At 39.3% G+C, this 12,853-nt stretch overlaps 1 protein-coding gene across 6 annotated transcripts in view; it reads left to right on the top strand.

Annotated features, from left to right (window-relative positions):
• Positions 1-12,853, top strand: part of AUTS2 (activator of transcription and developmental regulator AUTS2) — a 1,257,436-nt gene that overhangs the window by 560,328 nt on the left and 684,255 nt on the right. For all 6 annotated transcript variants that reach the window (XM_044002368.1, XM_044002370.1, XM_044002371.1 and 3 more), the window contains one exon: positions 5,931-5,966. In XM_044002368.1, the coding sequence (XP_043858303.1) occupies positions 5,931-5,966 (36 nt within the window). The remainder of the gene's footprint in view (positions 1-5,930; positions 5,967-12,853) is intronic.

The raw sequence follows: 12,853 nt of genomic DNA, 5'->3' as shown, positions 1-12,853 counted from the left end.
AATGTTCCTCCCCCTCCATGACCCCATTTGGGGTTTTCTTGGCAGAGATACGAGTGGTTTTCTGTTTCTTTCTCCAACTCATTGTACAGATGAGGAAACTGAGGCAAACTGGATTAAGTGACTTGTCCAGGTTTACACAATTTATAAGTGTCTGAAGCTGGATTTGAACTCAGGAAGATGAGTTTTCCTAATAATTCTAAACCTAGTGGTCTAAGCACTGTGATACCACCTAGCTGCCCTATGAGGGACTTAGAGGCCATCAAATTCAGGTCTTTTTCTTTTGAAAATAAATAAAGTAGGAATAAGAGATGATGTGACTTATCCAAGGTCACATGGGTGTCGTACATCAGATACGGGGTTTGACCCTTTGCCCTGATGCCAAAAACATTGTTCTTTCCCTTGTACTATTCTAACAGCCTCATTTTTGAGGGGAGGAAATGTGTGCCCCAGAGAGGTTGACTATCTTAGGTCACACTAATAAAAAGAGATGTGGCCAGGTTTGTGGGTGTGAGCATGCTTTAATGAAGTCAGTTATTCTGCCAATAAATTTGTTAAGTACTTGTGATAATAATAATAGTAATGTTTCAGATTTACAAAGTGTTTTTTAGTAATAATCCTGTGAAATTGTGTAAGAATTATCCCTATTTTGGTAGTGAGAAAACTGAGGTGAACAAAAAAAGCAAGGAATGATGAAAGAAAAAAAAGGAAATAAGAAAGGAAAGAAGGAAGGGAGGCAGGAAGGGAGGGACAGAAGAAGGAAGGAAAGGAAGGAGGGAGGGAGAAAGGAAAGGAGGGAGGAAGACAGGATGCAAACAAGGAAGGGGGAAGGGATGAAAAGGAAAAAGGAAGGGAGGTAGTGAGAGAAGGAAAGGAAAGAGGAAGGGAGGAGGGAGATAGGGGAGGAAGAAAAGAAAGGAGTGAGAGAAGGGAGGAAAGGGGGAAAGGAGAGAGGAAGGAAGGAAGGAAGGAAGGAAGGAAGGAAGGAAGGAAGGAAGGAAGGAAGGAAGGAAGGAAGGAACCAACCAACCAACCAACCAACCAACCAACCAACCAACCAACCAACCAGTCAACTAACCAACCTATATTTTGGAGCCAGAAACTGAACGTAGATCGTAGATGGTCTGATTTCAAATGCTTGGCCTTTCCCCCTTCTCCATGCTGCTGCTGTGTGCATTAGATTGTGTTAGGCCTTATGGAGAGAGGAGCATCACTAAGACATCTCTCTGACTCCGTCCTAATGGAGCTGCCCAAGCTGTGGTTACAGGTTTTGAGGGCTCACTAAAGGGTCTGGGCTTGGGCAGAAGGCCCATGGAGAGGAGTCTTAGAGAGAGCAGCAGGCTGGATTATTTTCCAGAAGCACCAAGAATCCCAACTTCACACCAGCCATCACCTTCCCTACATTCTCAGAGCAGAGAAGTAGGCTGTGCTGTCATCCCCATGCCCATGCCTCACCTCCCCTTCCAGTGGGTACCATCTTTTCTCACGAACATCAGAAACTTCTTCCGGTTGTTGATGTGGCTGGCAGAGCTGGTGGGTTTAAGGGTTGCTTTGGAGGGTGGAGGCAGAGGGTGTGAGCGTGGGGTGGGGGGGGGAGCCTCAGTGCTTTGTGGCGTTATGTTAATTCCTCAGCAGGGCAATCAAATTCGTGTTGTAATTAAAGCTGTCAGTTGGAAGGCAAGCCAATCGCCACGAAAACACAGCATAACAAATGAAGTGAAATGATTCTGCGTGTAGCTATACAATGCTTCGCCAGGCATGAAATTAAATAAGTAATTTGATGTTGACATCAGAAATTGAAATGATACCCACTGTTCCCTCGTTCAGTCAGACCTGCATAAACAATAACCAGAACAAATATGCCCAACAAAGCCCTCTTCTCCACCCAGCTCCCCAAGTAATGTACAATATATATGCAAAATGGGTAGAACAGAGCCTTCCAGGACCTTGAGGATGTAATTTTCTTTGGTGTACAATAAGATGATATGTACATGGGGGTGGCAGTTTTGCTCCTGGGCTAAAAATACATTTATAGGAGGAAGAAGGGTTGGGGTAGGGGAGAAGAAGAGGAGAAAAAAGACAGCACCACCTAAATTTAAAAAAAAAAAAAAAATATATATATATATATATATGCACCTAAATTAAAATATATATATGTACCTAAATTTATATATATATATGCACCTAAATTAAAATATATATATGTACCTAAATTTATATATATATATGCACCTAAATTAAAAAATATATATGTACCTAAATTTATATATATATATATGCACCTAAATTAAAATATATATATGTACCTAAATTTATATATATATATATATATATATATATATATATATATATATATATATATATAAATCTTGCCAACTCTCAGGACAACTAATTTTAAAAGGAGGTCACCTCCCCAGGCCATGACTCCAGTTTGGTTTGTGAATTCCGGATGGTGAATGCCTCCAGCATCCGAGCTGGTTTTCCTTGCCTCCCTGTGGACGGATCACACCTGCTGTGTCCATGTGGCCGCTGACCTGAGCTGGAAGCCATTTATTCACAGGGACTTTCCTGCTGCTGTCACCTGAAAACCATTTTATGCAACTGATGAAAGTGCCCTGGTCTTCCCCCCCCCCCCCCCCCCCCGCCACCCCCAGCCATGTCTTCCAAAGGCCACTTTTTTTTTTCAGTTGATTATGTGTCACCCACTTGGAATATCTGAGAACAGACTCAAAGGCTAGAAGAATTATCCATCTGTGGGTGCCCTTGAACTCTCAAGGGAATTCTTGTGTCACCTACATTCTTTAAAACAAAAGAATCATGGATCAGGAGCTGGGAGGAAATTTAGAGGTCATCCCCCTTATTTTCCAGATGAGGAAACAGTCTTGGAGACATTAAATGGATGACTCAGAGTAACCCATCATGTGATAACAGAGAATTTGAACCCAGGACCTCCCCCTGTGAAGCCTGTATTCACCAAAATGTAACACATTATTTTGTTCAACCCCGTTATTTTAGAGAGGGTGAAAATTTGCCTTAGAAAGATGAAAATAGTTTCCCTTGACCAATGTGGCATGGTCAGTGACAAAGTCAGGATTTGAATCCAGGTCCTCTCCATCTAAATCTAGCCCACTTTCCTATAGTATGTCTCAGGTTACTTGGCTTGCCTTGCATTTCATGTCTGTTTTAAGAGCCTCAGTTTCCCCATATGTCAAATGAGTTAATCACATTACCTCCTTTACTGGGTTGCTATGAAGATTAGAGGTACATAAATGCTAAGTTGGAAGAGATGTAAGAGGGCATCTTATGCTGTCCTCTGATGTTATTGTTAAGAAGTTCTTAGAGGGAACACTCCTGCTTTTGAGCTTCTTAAGGGCCTCAGTTTCCTCAACTGTATATGGCAGGGTTGGCCTGGACGGCTCTGAGGTAGGTCCCTAAGAGCTTTAACTGACTGATTCTCTGATCCTGGGAGCTTCTGTGTTCTTGGGGAGCTCATAGGCCTTCTTGGGGCAAAGATGGTAAGCCAGCCTCAATTTCCCCTTCCGCTCCCACCCCCAGTATTCAAATTCAAGCACTGCCCATTGCATAGAAGCAAAGATACAGAGCAAAGGAACTGAAAGTTAGACTACACGGCCACATTTGAACGTCCTTCTGCCTTTCCTGCTCCTTTCTTCAGGATGGGCCCAAAGGTTGATCCTTTCCTCCATTGCTGGACTATTATCTTCTTGTGAGTACCTTGTCCCATCAGGAGCAGGAAGCCGTCAATGGACAATTCTCATGCCGAGGGCCTCTAGAAATGGGGGCCTTGAGCTGCTTCCCTCAGGCTCCGAGTTCTTTACATTTTGACTACTAATTATGTTTACAAAATGTCTCATTTTCGAAAAGCATTATGTGAACACGGACTGGAATCTCGGGGGGTATCGCCTGGCACACGGGTCAGATGCTGAAAAAGTCATCCAGACCCACCGGGCTTTTTATTTTGAATTCGGTCTTGGCTTTTTCCTCCCGTCTGCCCCTTTGTGGCCGCTGTACCAAGCATTCGAGACCAGGGCATTGAATGTCAGCGAGTCCGGGAGGCAGGTTGATGCGTGTCTGTTTAGTCTCCACACGGGGCGAAATGCCATCATTAATTCATTACCCAGCTGCCTGTCAAATAAATTGGCAATTACGTCCACCGCAGAAGCTTGGAATTCAGCAAATAGCACGTTAGCATCTCAGAGTTGTTGAGAGATGTAAAGGGGGAGAAATTAGGGAACACGGTGTTTGTATCAGTAGCAGATGACAAGAGGCCTGTGAAAGCTCTGTGATGCAGTGATGAAAGGGCGGGCGGAGAAGGGCCAGTAATGAGCTGTGTCGACTGGAACGTGCTAACAATAATAACAACCATGCCACTCGTAATAGTAGGAGTAATAATAAGAATAGTAATGAGCCATGTCAAGTGGAATATAGTAGTAGTAGTAGTAGTAGTAGTAGTAGTAGTAGTAGTAGTAGTAGTAGTAGTAGTAGTAACAATAATAATAATGAACTGTATGGATTTAAATGTATTAATAAACTATCAATTAGAACATGTTACCAATAATAACAGTGGTAGTAGTAATAATAATAATACTGGGCTGTGTGGATTGGAATGCATTAATAATAATAGTAGTAGTATGGCAGCAATAATAATAAAAAAATAATAATAATGAGCTGTGTAGATTGAAATGTATTCATAATAACAGTATGTGTAATAATGATAATGAGCTGTGTCAATTGGAATATGTTCACAATAATAATCGTGGTAGTAGTGATAGTAATAATAGCAATGAGCTGTATTTATTGGAGTATATTAATAGTAATAATAAAAGTATGTTAGTAATAATAATAATGAACTGTGTGTCTTAAAATGTAATGATAGTAGTACAGGTAGTGATAATAATAATAATAAGCTGTATCAATTAGAACATGTTACCAATAATAATAGTGGTAGTAGTAATAGTAAAAATAATGAGCTGTGTAGATTAGAATGTATTAGTAATAATGATATAGGTTGTAATAATAATAAACTGGGTGGATTAGAATGTATTAATAACAATAATATGGGTAGTAAGAGTAATAATAATAATAATACTATTGAAATAATAATATTAGAACCCGTTAACAATAATAACTGCAGTAGTGATGGTGGTAGTTTGGGTAATAGTAATAATAATAAGCTATGTGGATTAGAATATATTAATAATATGGTCAGTAATAGTAATCATAAACCGTGTGGATTAGAATGTGTTAACAGGAGGAGGAGGAAGAGGAAGAGTGGTAGTTGTGGTGGTGGTAGTGGTGGTGGTGAACTGTGTCCATTTGAACATGCCAGCAACAGTAGTAGTGGTAATGGTAGTAGTGGTAGTAATAGTAGTAGTAAACTATATCCACCAGAATGTGTTAACAGTAGAAGGAGGAGTCTGTGTAGATTGGACTCTATTGACACTAATAATGATAGTACTATTAATGATAATAGTGTAATAATAATAAACTATGTGAATTGGAAGTGTTAACAGTAGTAGAGGTGGTGGCACTAGTAAACTGTCCATTCGACTGTGTTAACAGTAGTTGTAGTAGTAGTAGTAGTAGTAGTAGTAGTAAACTGTGTCCATTTGACAGTGTTAACAGTAGTAGTAGTAGTGGTGGTGGTGGTGTTCGTTCTACTATGTTAATGGTAGTAGTAGTAGAAGTAGTAAACTGTGTCCATTGGAATGTGTTAACAGTAGGAAAAGCAGGAAGAGGAGGAAGCTGTATTAATAATAGTAATAGTGATAATAATAATAATGAGCTATGTGGATTGAACCATATTAACAATAACAATGATAGTACTACTAATGATGACAGTAATAATAGTAATGACACCAACAATCCATTGCTGACTTTCCAATCTGTTTTTTTTTTTTTTTACTCTCCTGCAGAGTTCAGCTCCTTCCAGCTTGGGGACCGGCTACTTTGTAAGTGTTTCTCATCTTTCATGAATGTGACTTTCACTGGTGTTTCTTTACTTCTCAAACTCCTGCTTATTTGGATGAGGCAGCAATGGAAGAAAACCCCAACTCTACTCCTCTGCTGGTGGTCTACTATTTTTCTTCCCTCCTTTTAAGGTTTTTTTGTTTGTTTGTTTTTAATAGATATGTTATTGTGGGCTTCAGTGAAAACTTATTCAATCTCAGGTCAAATTTGCAGGCATGGAATTCCCTGGTAACTCATATTCTATACTCCGTGGTTTGGAGCCTTCGTGGCAGCAAGAGCCTAATTTGGAGTGCAGATGCATGGGCACCCATGATCCTCCCCAGTGTTGCTCACTGTAGACAGACTACCCCCTCAAAAAAAAAATTCATCCTTTGTTAATTTTATTTGGAAGACTAATCTGTTTTGTTGAGTTGTCCAGATTTTATGGATTGCTAGATTCAAGTGACCCTTCTCATTCTAATATACCCTGAATCTGACATTCCCAGACAGAAAACATCTACCTATAATCGTTATGAGGGGAGAGGTCTGTGTATGAATATTTTTGATTATGTGGGTTCCCCTTCTTCTTTGGTGCATTTAATGATCTCAATTGGATAAAGGTGACCTTCAGGTCTTCCTTCTCCCCGTAGCCAATCATGGCAAGCTATTTGAATTCAGAGTTGGCTCTATTTCCTAACCTAACACTCTGCAAAGAATGGTGGGGAATGAGGAAGCGTGGAAATGTGTGCTTAAAAGATTGGGGGCCAAAATAATCCTACAGGTCTCAGAATATCCTGTCATTTATTTACATAGCAAAAAATAATCTTCCTCTTGGATTTGACAAAACCATTATTTAAGAAGCACAAAAGAAGATAGGGGCATTCCTGGTATGGGGCTAATGAGCCAATGTCAAGAACATCTTGGCGACCCTCAGATGGAATGGGATCATTCTTTGGGGGAGTGAGCTTGGATCATTCTGACTCTCAGTCTGTCTGCTCAGAGCTTTCTCAGGCTTGAAAATGATCATTCTTCCTGCTGAGGCCTGCTAAAACTATTAATAAGAAAAAGACATAAAAACAAATCAGGATTCAGTTTTATTCCTTTTGCCTTTTTCCCCCTCCAACCTCACACTCAATCCAATGAGGAGGCGAAGGGTAAAGCTGTTTGGGCACCTGTTAGATGCAAGCAGTTTCTATGTTTCTTGAGCTCTCTTCCTGATGGTGGGAGCTGAATATTCATGCCTACAAGCAGACTCATCAGGCATCCATTGGGTTTCCTGATTCAGTAGCAGAGCTAACAGAAGACGTTCCATCTGCCACCCTTTTACAGCATGCTGGATGTGGGTTGGCCCACTGGAACAAAAATCTGGAGAGTGTCAATAGTGCCTTCTCCATCCAAAAGATTAAAAAACCATATCCAGCATTGTGTGTGTGTGTGTGTGTGTGTGTGTGTGTGTGAGCACATGGGTGTGCAATACTTAAGCATCTATTTAAGCCTTTGATTACTTCTGATATGAATGTACTGGTATTTTTAATGTTGGTATGATTAATCTAAGAGAACTGAATCATCTCTGGATACTATTACTGTTTACAGAGCATGCTTTCTCTGATTTTTTTTCTCTCTCTACTTCCAAGGATGAATTTTTCTCCTCCCTGTCTCCCCCCCTCTTTCTCTCCTCCTTCTTCCCCTCTCTCTTCCTCCCTCTCTGTCCCCTGCTCTGTCTCTTTGTTTTATCTCTCCTTCACTCTGTCTCTCCTCTTTCTCCCTGCCTCATTCTTTCCCTATCCCTCTCCCCTCTACTCTCTCATAATATATTAGTACTTGGAAACCACCCTCACGATTATGCTTCTAAAATCATTTTTTACACTTACATGACGCTGGATGAATATCGAAGGTTTTTCCCCTTTCTTATGTTGGAAAAGTTGTTTTTAGAATTACCCTGCTTATTTAAAAAACCTGTAGTTTTATTAACTTACATGGAGCAAACACACACCAGATGTATCATGTAGTCTGAGACGATGAAAAGAATGCCCCACAATGATCCAAGTCGCATGTGTTTCCAATTGGTATAATTATTGCATTATCAAAGCATAAGAACCAATGTCCTTCCACTGACATTGTTGCAAAGTCTTGTTTCCTCAAAGAGTTTTCACTCGGGCTCACTTTGGGTCAGAAAATGGTTCATGAGGTCACGCATCCATCCCAAATGGCTTCCACTTTTGAAATTCAAATGTGATGATGACAAAGTTCCAAAATAGTGTGATGCTCCCAGGTTTCTCTTGTCCTGTTTTTTAATCTCTCTGTTCACAGCCTTGCTTCTGTCCACTAAGAAGACTCAACATCAGGTAAGTCCAAAGACATGGAAGAGATTTGAAACAAATTCTCAATATGATACTAAGTTGTTTTAGAAATGTTGGATGGAGACAAAAATCTTTGTCATCCAGTGAGTCAGCCTTAAAATGTATATTTCTAATTGGTGAGTTGACATCTTTTTTCTACAATTACTCTTCAGTATGTTAATGATTCCAAAGCCTTTTTCTATTTGAATGGCTACTTAACTTTATCATTCCCTGGGCTCTTTCTAGAACCAAGTATTGACAGGTAGGGAGACTGGAAGTTGGTTTGTTTTGATGAATAATATCACACTTCTAGCTTTTCCAGGCGTATTTTTACACAGTTATTTAGGAAAGCCAAATTAGGTGTTACCTATAGTATCCAGTTTATAAAAATTGCACACATCTTCCTACTTACTCATCTACCTAATGGCATTAAAAAATAGGAATACCGTAGATTCTTTTTCTTTCTTCACCTTATGTTTTCTCTAAAATTTCATATTCCAGATGAATTGGGAGTTTGTAGTGGATATGTCCTGTCATTATTCTGGTCATAATTCTCTTTAGTTTTGAGTCACTAAGGTCTCTGCTTTGGCCCATCACTTTTCCATTATGTGAAAAAGCACCAGGTTGGCACTGAAATTAAGATATGAGAATAGCAGCTAAAAACACTGTTTACATAAGCATATTGGTATGAATTCTTAAACTAGACAAAATAAAGAAGGGATTGGGGGGAAAATACTTACAGTACTTTTCATGTCTGAGAAGCGTTGGGATAATATTTGCATGTGGTATATCCTTATTCATCTCATATTCGTGCCCAGGCCAATATTCTAAATATAAATGGAATTATAGGCTTGTTAGAATCTATATCCTAATTTTGTTGGCATGTGTACTCGGTATTTGGAACATGTACCAGGATTTTCCCCTTTTTTTTCTGTTACAAGCAAGGAGGACGTTTTCTTCAGTGTGTTAAATGTGTTTAAACTGTATCTTTTTGTTTTGAACATTCAAAGTGATGTTCACACTACTCTCCTGGTTTTAGAGTGTGCACGTAGTCAGGAAGGTTTCTAATTCAGCAGAAAAATGGAGATTTTTCTTCCTCTGCTTACAGTCACCTTTTCAGTGACTTTGGAAATGGATGAAGAAAGAATATTGGTTGAGGACTGCCCAAACAATGGAGTCATTCAGCCCTTCTATATGGCTTCTGATTCTGTAGCACTCTTTATCGTGTATTGTAGAAAGAAGGCTGAATTCTGAGTCATAAGATGTGAGTTCAAATCTTACCCTTCTACCTACTTACCACCTCGCTTACTTTAGGTCACTTTCCAGCTCCAGGCCTCAGATGCTTTACCTGTAGCTTGGACTAGTTAGCTTCAAAAGTCTCTTCTGTCTCTAAATCGGCGATTCTTTTAGCTTGCTAGACTTCAGTTTCCTTATGTGTGAAATTAATATGTTGGTCTCGACCTTTAAGACCCCTGCCAGCTCTATGTTGATGGTCCCCTGACCTCTCTGGAGATAAAATTAGTGCATTAGCTTTTGTTTTGTATCTATGATCTTCTGACCTTTCTGGTCCAGTTTCCTTATTTGTGGACTCTCCATTTCTATCAGTCACATCCCCTCCCCTATAAACTCCTAAGAGGATAAGATTTCTATACTCAATTTGAGTATGTATGCAATTCTGTCTTTGAGCCAATTCCAATGAGAGTAAGGTTCAGATGATGTCTCCCTCATCTTTCAATCCATTGCAATAACTCGTCTTTACCTTTTCATGGGAGATAATTTCCCCTGTTCTGCCTCTCCCTTCCTTTTTCTCCCAGGGAAATCTTCTTCACCCCTTAATTTTGCTTTTTAAAGATATTATTCCATCAAAATCAACTCACGCCTATGCCCTCTGTCTATGTAGGCTCCTTCTAATGCCCTAAGAATGATAAAAGTTCTCAAGAGTTAAAAATATCATCTTCCCATATAGGAATGTAAACAGTTTAACCTTATTGTATCCCTCATGGTTTTTTTTTTTTTCCTGTTTACCATTTCATGCTTCTCTTGAGTCTTGTATTTGAAAATCAAATTATCTGCTCAGCTCTGGTCTTACCATCAAAAAATGGTTGAAATCGAATGTCCATTTTCCCACCTAAAGGATTATACTGTTTTGCTGGGTAGATTATTCTTGGTTACAATTCTAGTTCCTTTGCCTTCAGGTTAATTATATTCCAAGCTCTCCTTTCTTTTAATTTAGAAGCTGATAAATCCTGTGTAATCCTGACTATGCATCTACAATATTTGAATTATTTCTTTCTGACTGCATTCAGTATTTTTCCTTGACCCGGGAACTTTGCAATTTAGCTTTCATATTCCAGGGAGTTTTCATCTTGGGAACTCTTTTGGAAGGTGACTGGAGGATTCTTTCAATTTTTGTTTTACCCTCTGATTCTAAAATATCAAGGGCAGTTTTCCTTGATAATTTATTGAAATATAACATCCAGATTTTTTTTGATCATGGCCTTCAGGTAGCACAATAATTCTTAAATTATCTCTCCTGGATATATTTTCCAGGTCAGTTATGTTTCCAATGAGAAATTTCACTTTTTCTTCTATTTTTTTCCATTCTTTTCATTAACTTCAACTTGGCCTAATTCGTATTTTTAAGGTATTATTCTCTTCAGTGAGCTTTTGTATCTCCTTTTCTATTTGGCCAGTTCTACTTTTTTTAGGGAAGTGTTTTCTTCAGTGCATTTTTGTACAACTTTCCCCATTTTTTGTGCTTTCTTTACCAAGCTGTTGGTTCTTTTTTTCATGAATCTCTTGCATCACTTTTATTTCCTTTCCCAATTTTCGTTCCACCTCTGTTATTTGATTTTAATTTTCTTTTTGAGCTTTTCCAGGAGTTCTTTTTTTTTTTTTTTGAGGGGGGAAGATATAGCCTGAGACCAATTCATATTTTTCTTTGAGGCTTTGCCTGTAACTTTTTCACATTATTGTCTTCTGAGTTTGTGTTTTCATTTTCCCTGTCACAATAGTAATTTACTATTGTCAGATTATTTTTTTTTTTGTTTTTTCTCTTTTCCAGCCCATTTTTCAACTTTTAATTTGATGTTAAAGCTGGGCTCTGCATCTGAGTGGGCACACTATCCCAAGATTCTTACTTGGGAGCAAAGAACCTCACTGCTGGATTGCTGAGACACAACCTTCTGCTGGCTTGCCCAGACACCACCCACACTGTACTGTACTCCCCTTTTACCTGAGCGAGACAGGTCTTTCTTGCTACTCATATAAGTGAGACAGATTAAGTTAAATTAAATTAAGTTAGAAAATCATTTTACCCCATCCTTGTGTTGGTTCTGCCACTTCAGAATTCATTTTGAGGTATTATTTTATAGCTTTTTGGAAGTAACATTGGGATAGTTCAAGTGAGTTCCTGCTGTCCTCCACCATCTTGACATGTTTCTTTCTTTCTTTTTTTTTTTTTTAAGTGAGGCAATTGGGGTTAAGTGACTTGCCCAGGGTCACACAGCTAGCAAGTGCTAAGTGTCTGAGGCCGGATTTGAACTCAGGTACTCCTGGCTCCAGGGCCGGTGCTCCATCCACTGCGCCACCTAGCTACCCCTGGCATGTTTCTTAAAATCTAAATATATTACCCAATATCTTTCTTTTTCTCTGCATGTTATTGATATGTAGTTCTCAGTGTCAGTTTGGACATACAAGCACCTCATCAAAAATATTTCAGTGACCTGTTCTAAGACTTTGCTCCTCTAAATTCAGTTTTCCACATGTCCTACCTTGTTGAATATTTAATATATAGATGTTGTTAAGAGGCTGACTTAGGCTTAGTGTAAAGAAGTACTTTGAAATAGTGAGAGCTTTCCCAAAGTGGAATGAGTTGTCTTGAGAGTGAGTAGGTTCCCTGTCTTTCTATGACTTTCTGGGACATTTATATGATCACTTGATATATCAGAGAAAGCTGTTGATCTTTGGGTAGACTCATCCATCGCCTATTTCAGGGCCTTCTCTTTTCCTTCCCCCACTCCCTTTTCTTCTCTGCCTCTTAGATGCCTAACTTGGAGAAAGAGAGAAATACCAAAACTTGTTGGAGGAAGAACTGATTAGATTAATTTAGGGATGAATTGGACAGAAGAAATAAAGTGGTTCCCGCTGCATGTGTGTATGGCAGCTGACCTTTTGGCTTGGGGACCATGGTTGAGTCAGCTTCTTTCTCTGAGTTTTTTGGGTTTCTTCCTTCATGAAAATTATATGATCTCTAAGCTCCCTGTTATCTTTGAACATGCTGTGATGCTCATAGGATCTCTCTATTTGCCCCTTTAGTTTGCTTTATGGGAGAAATAAGTCCCATGTTGGTTTAGGAGAGAGAATATCAGTCACATGGGAGGAAGCAGTGCCTTGGTGTGGTATCTTTATGTTACTGTGCAATAAGAAGGAAGGAAGGAAGGAAGGAAAATGGGAATGGGACATTAACACACACACACACACACACACACACACACACATCCAGATGTACACCAAGTAACAATCGAGAGTAAGCAGGGAACTAGCAAGTC

This window comes from Dromiciops gliroides, chromosome 4, assembly GCF_019393635.1.
Source record: "Dromiciops gliroides isolate mDroGli1 chromosome 4, mDroGli1.pri, whole genome shotgun sequence".
In the NCBI taxonomy this organism is placed as follows: Eukaryota; Metazoa; Chordata; class Mammalia; order Microbiotheria; family Microbiotheriidae; genus Dromiciops; species Dromiciops gliroides.
The sequence above is the reverse complement of the archived record's forward strand: the minus strand, read 5'-3'. Positions and strand labels throughout refer to the sequence as shown.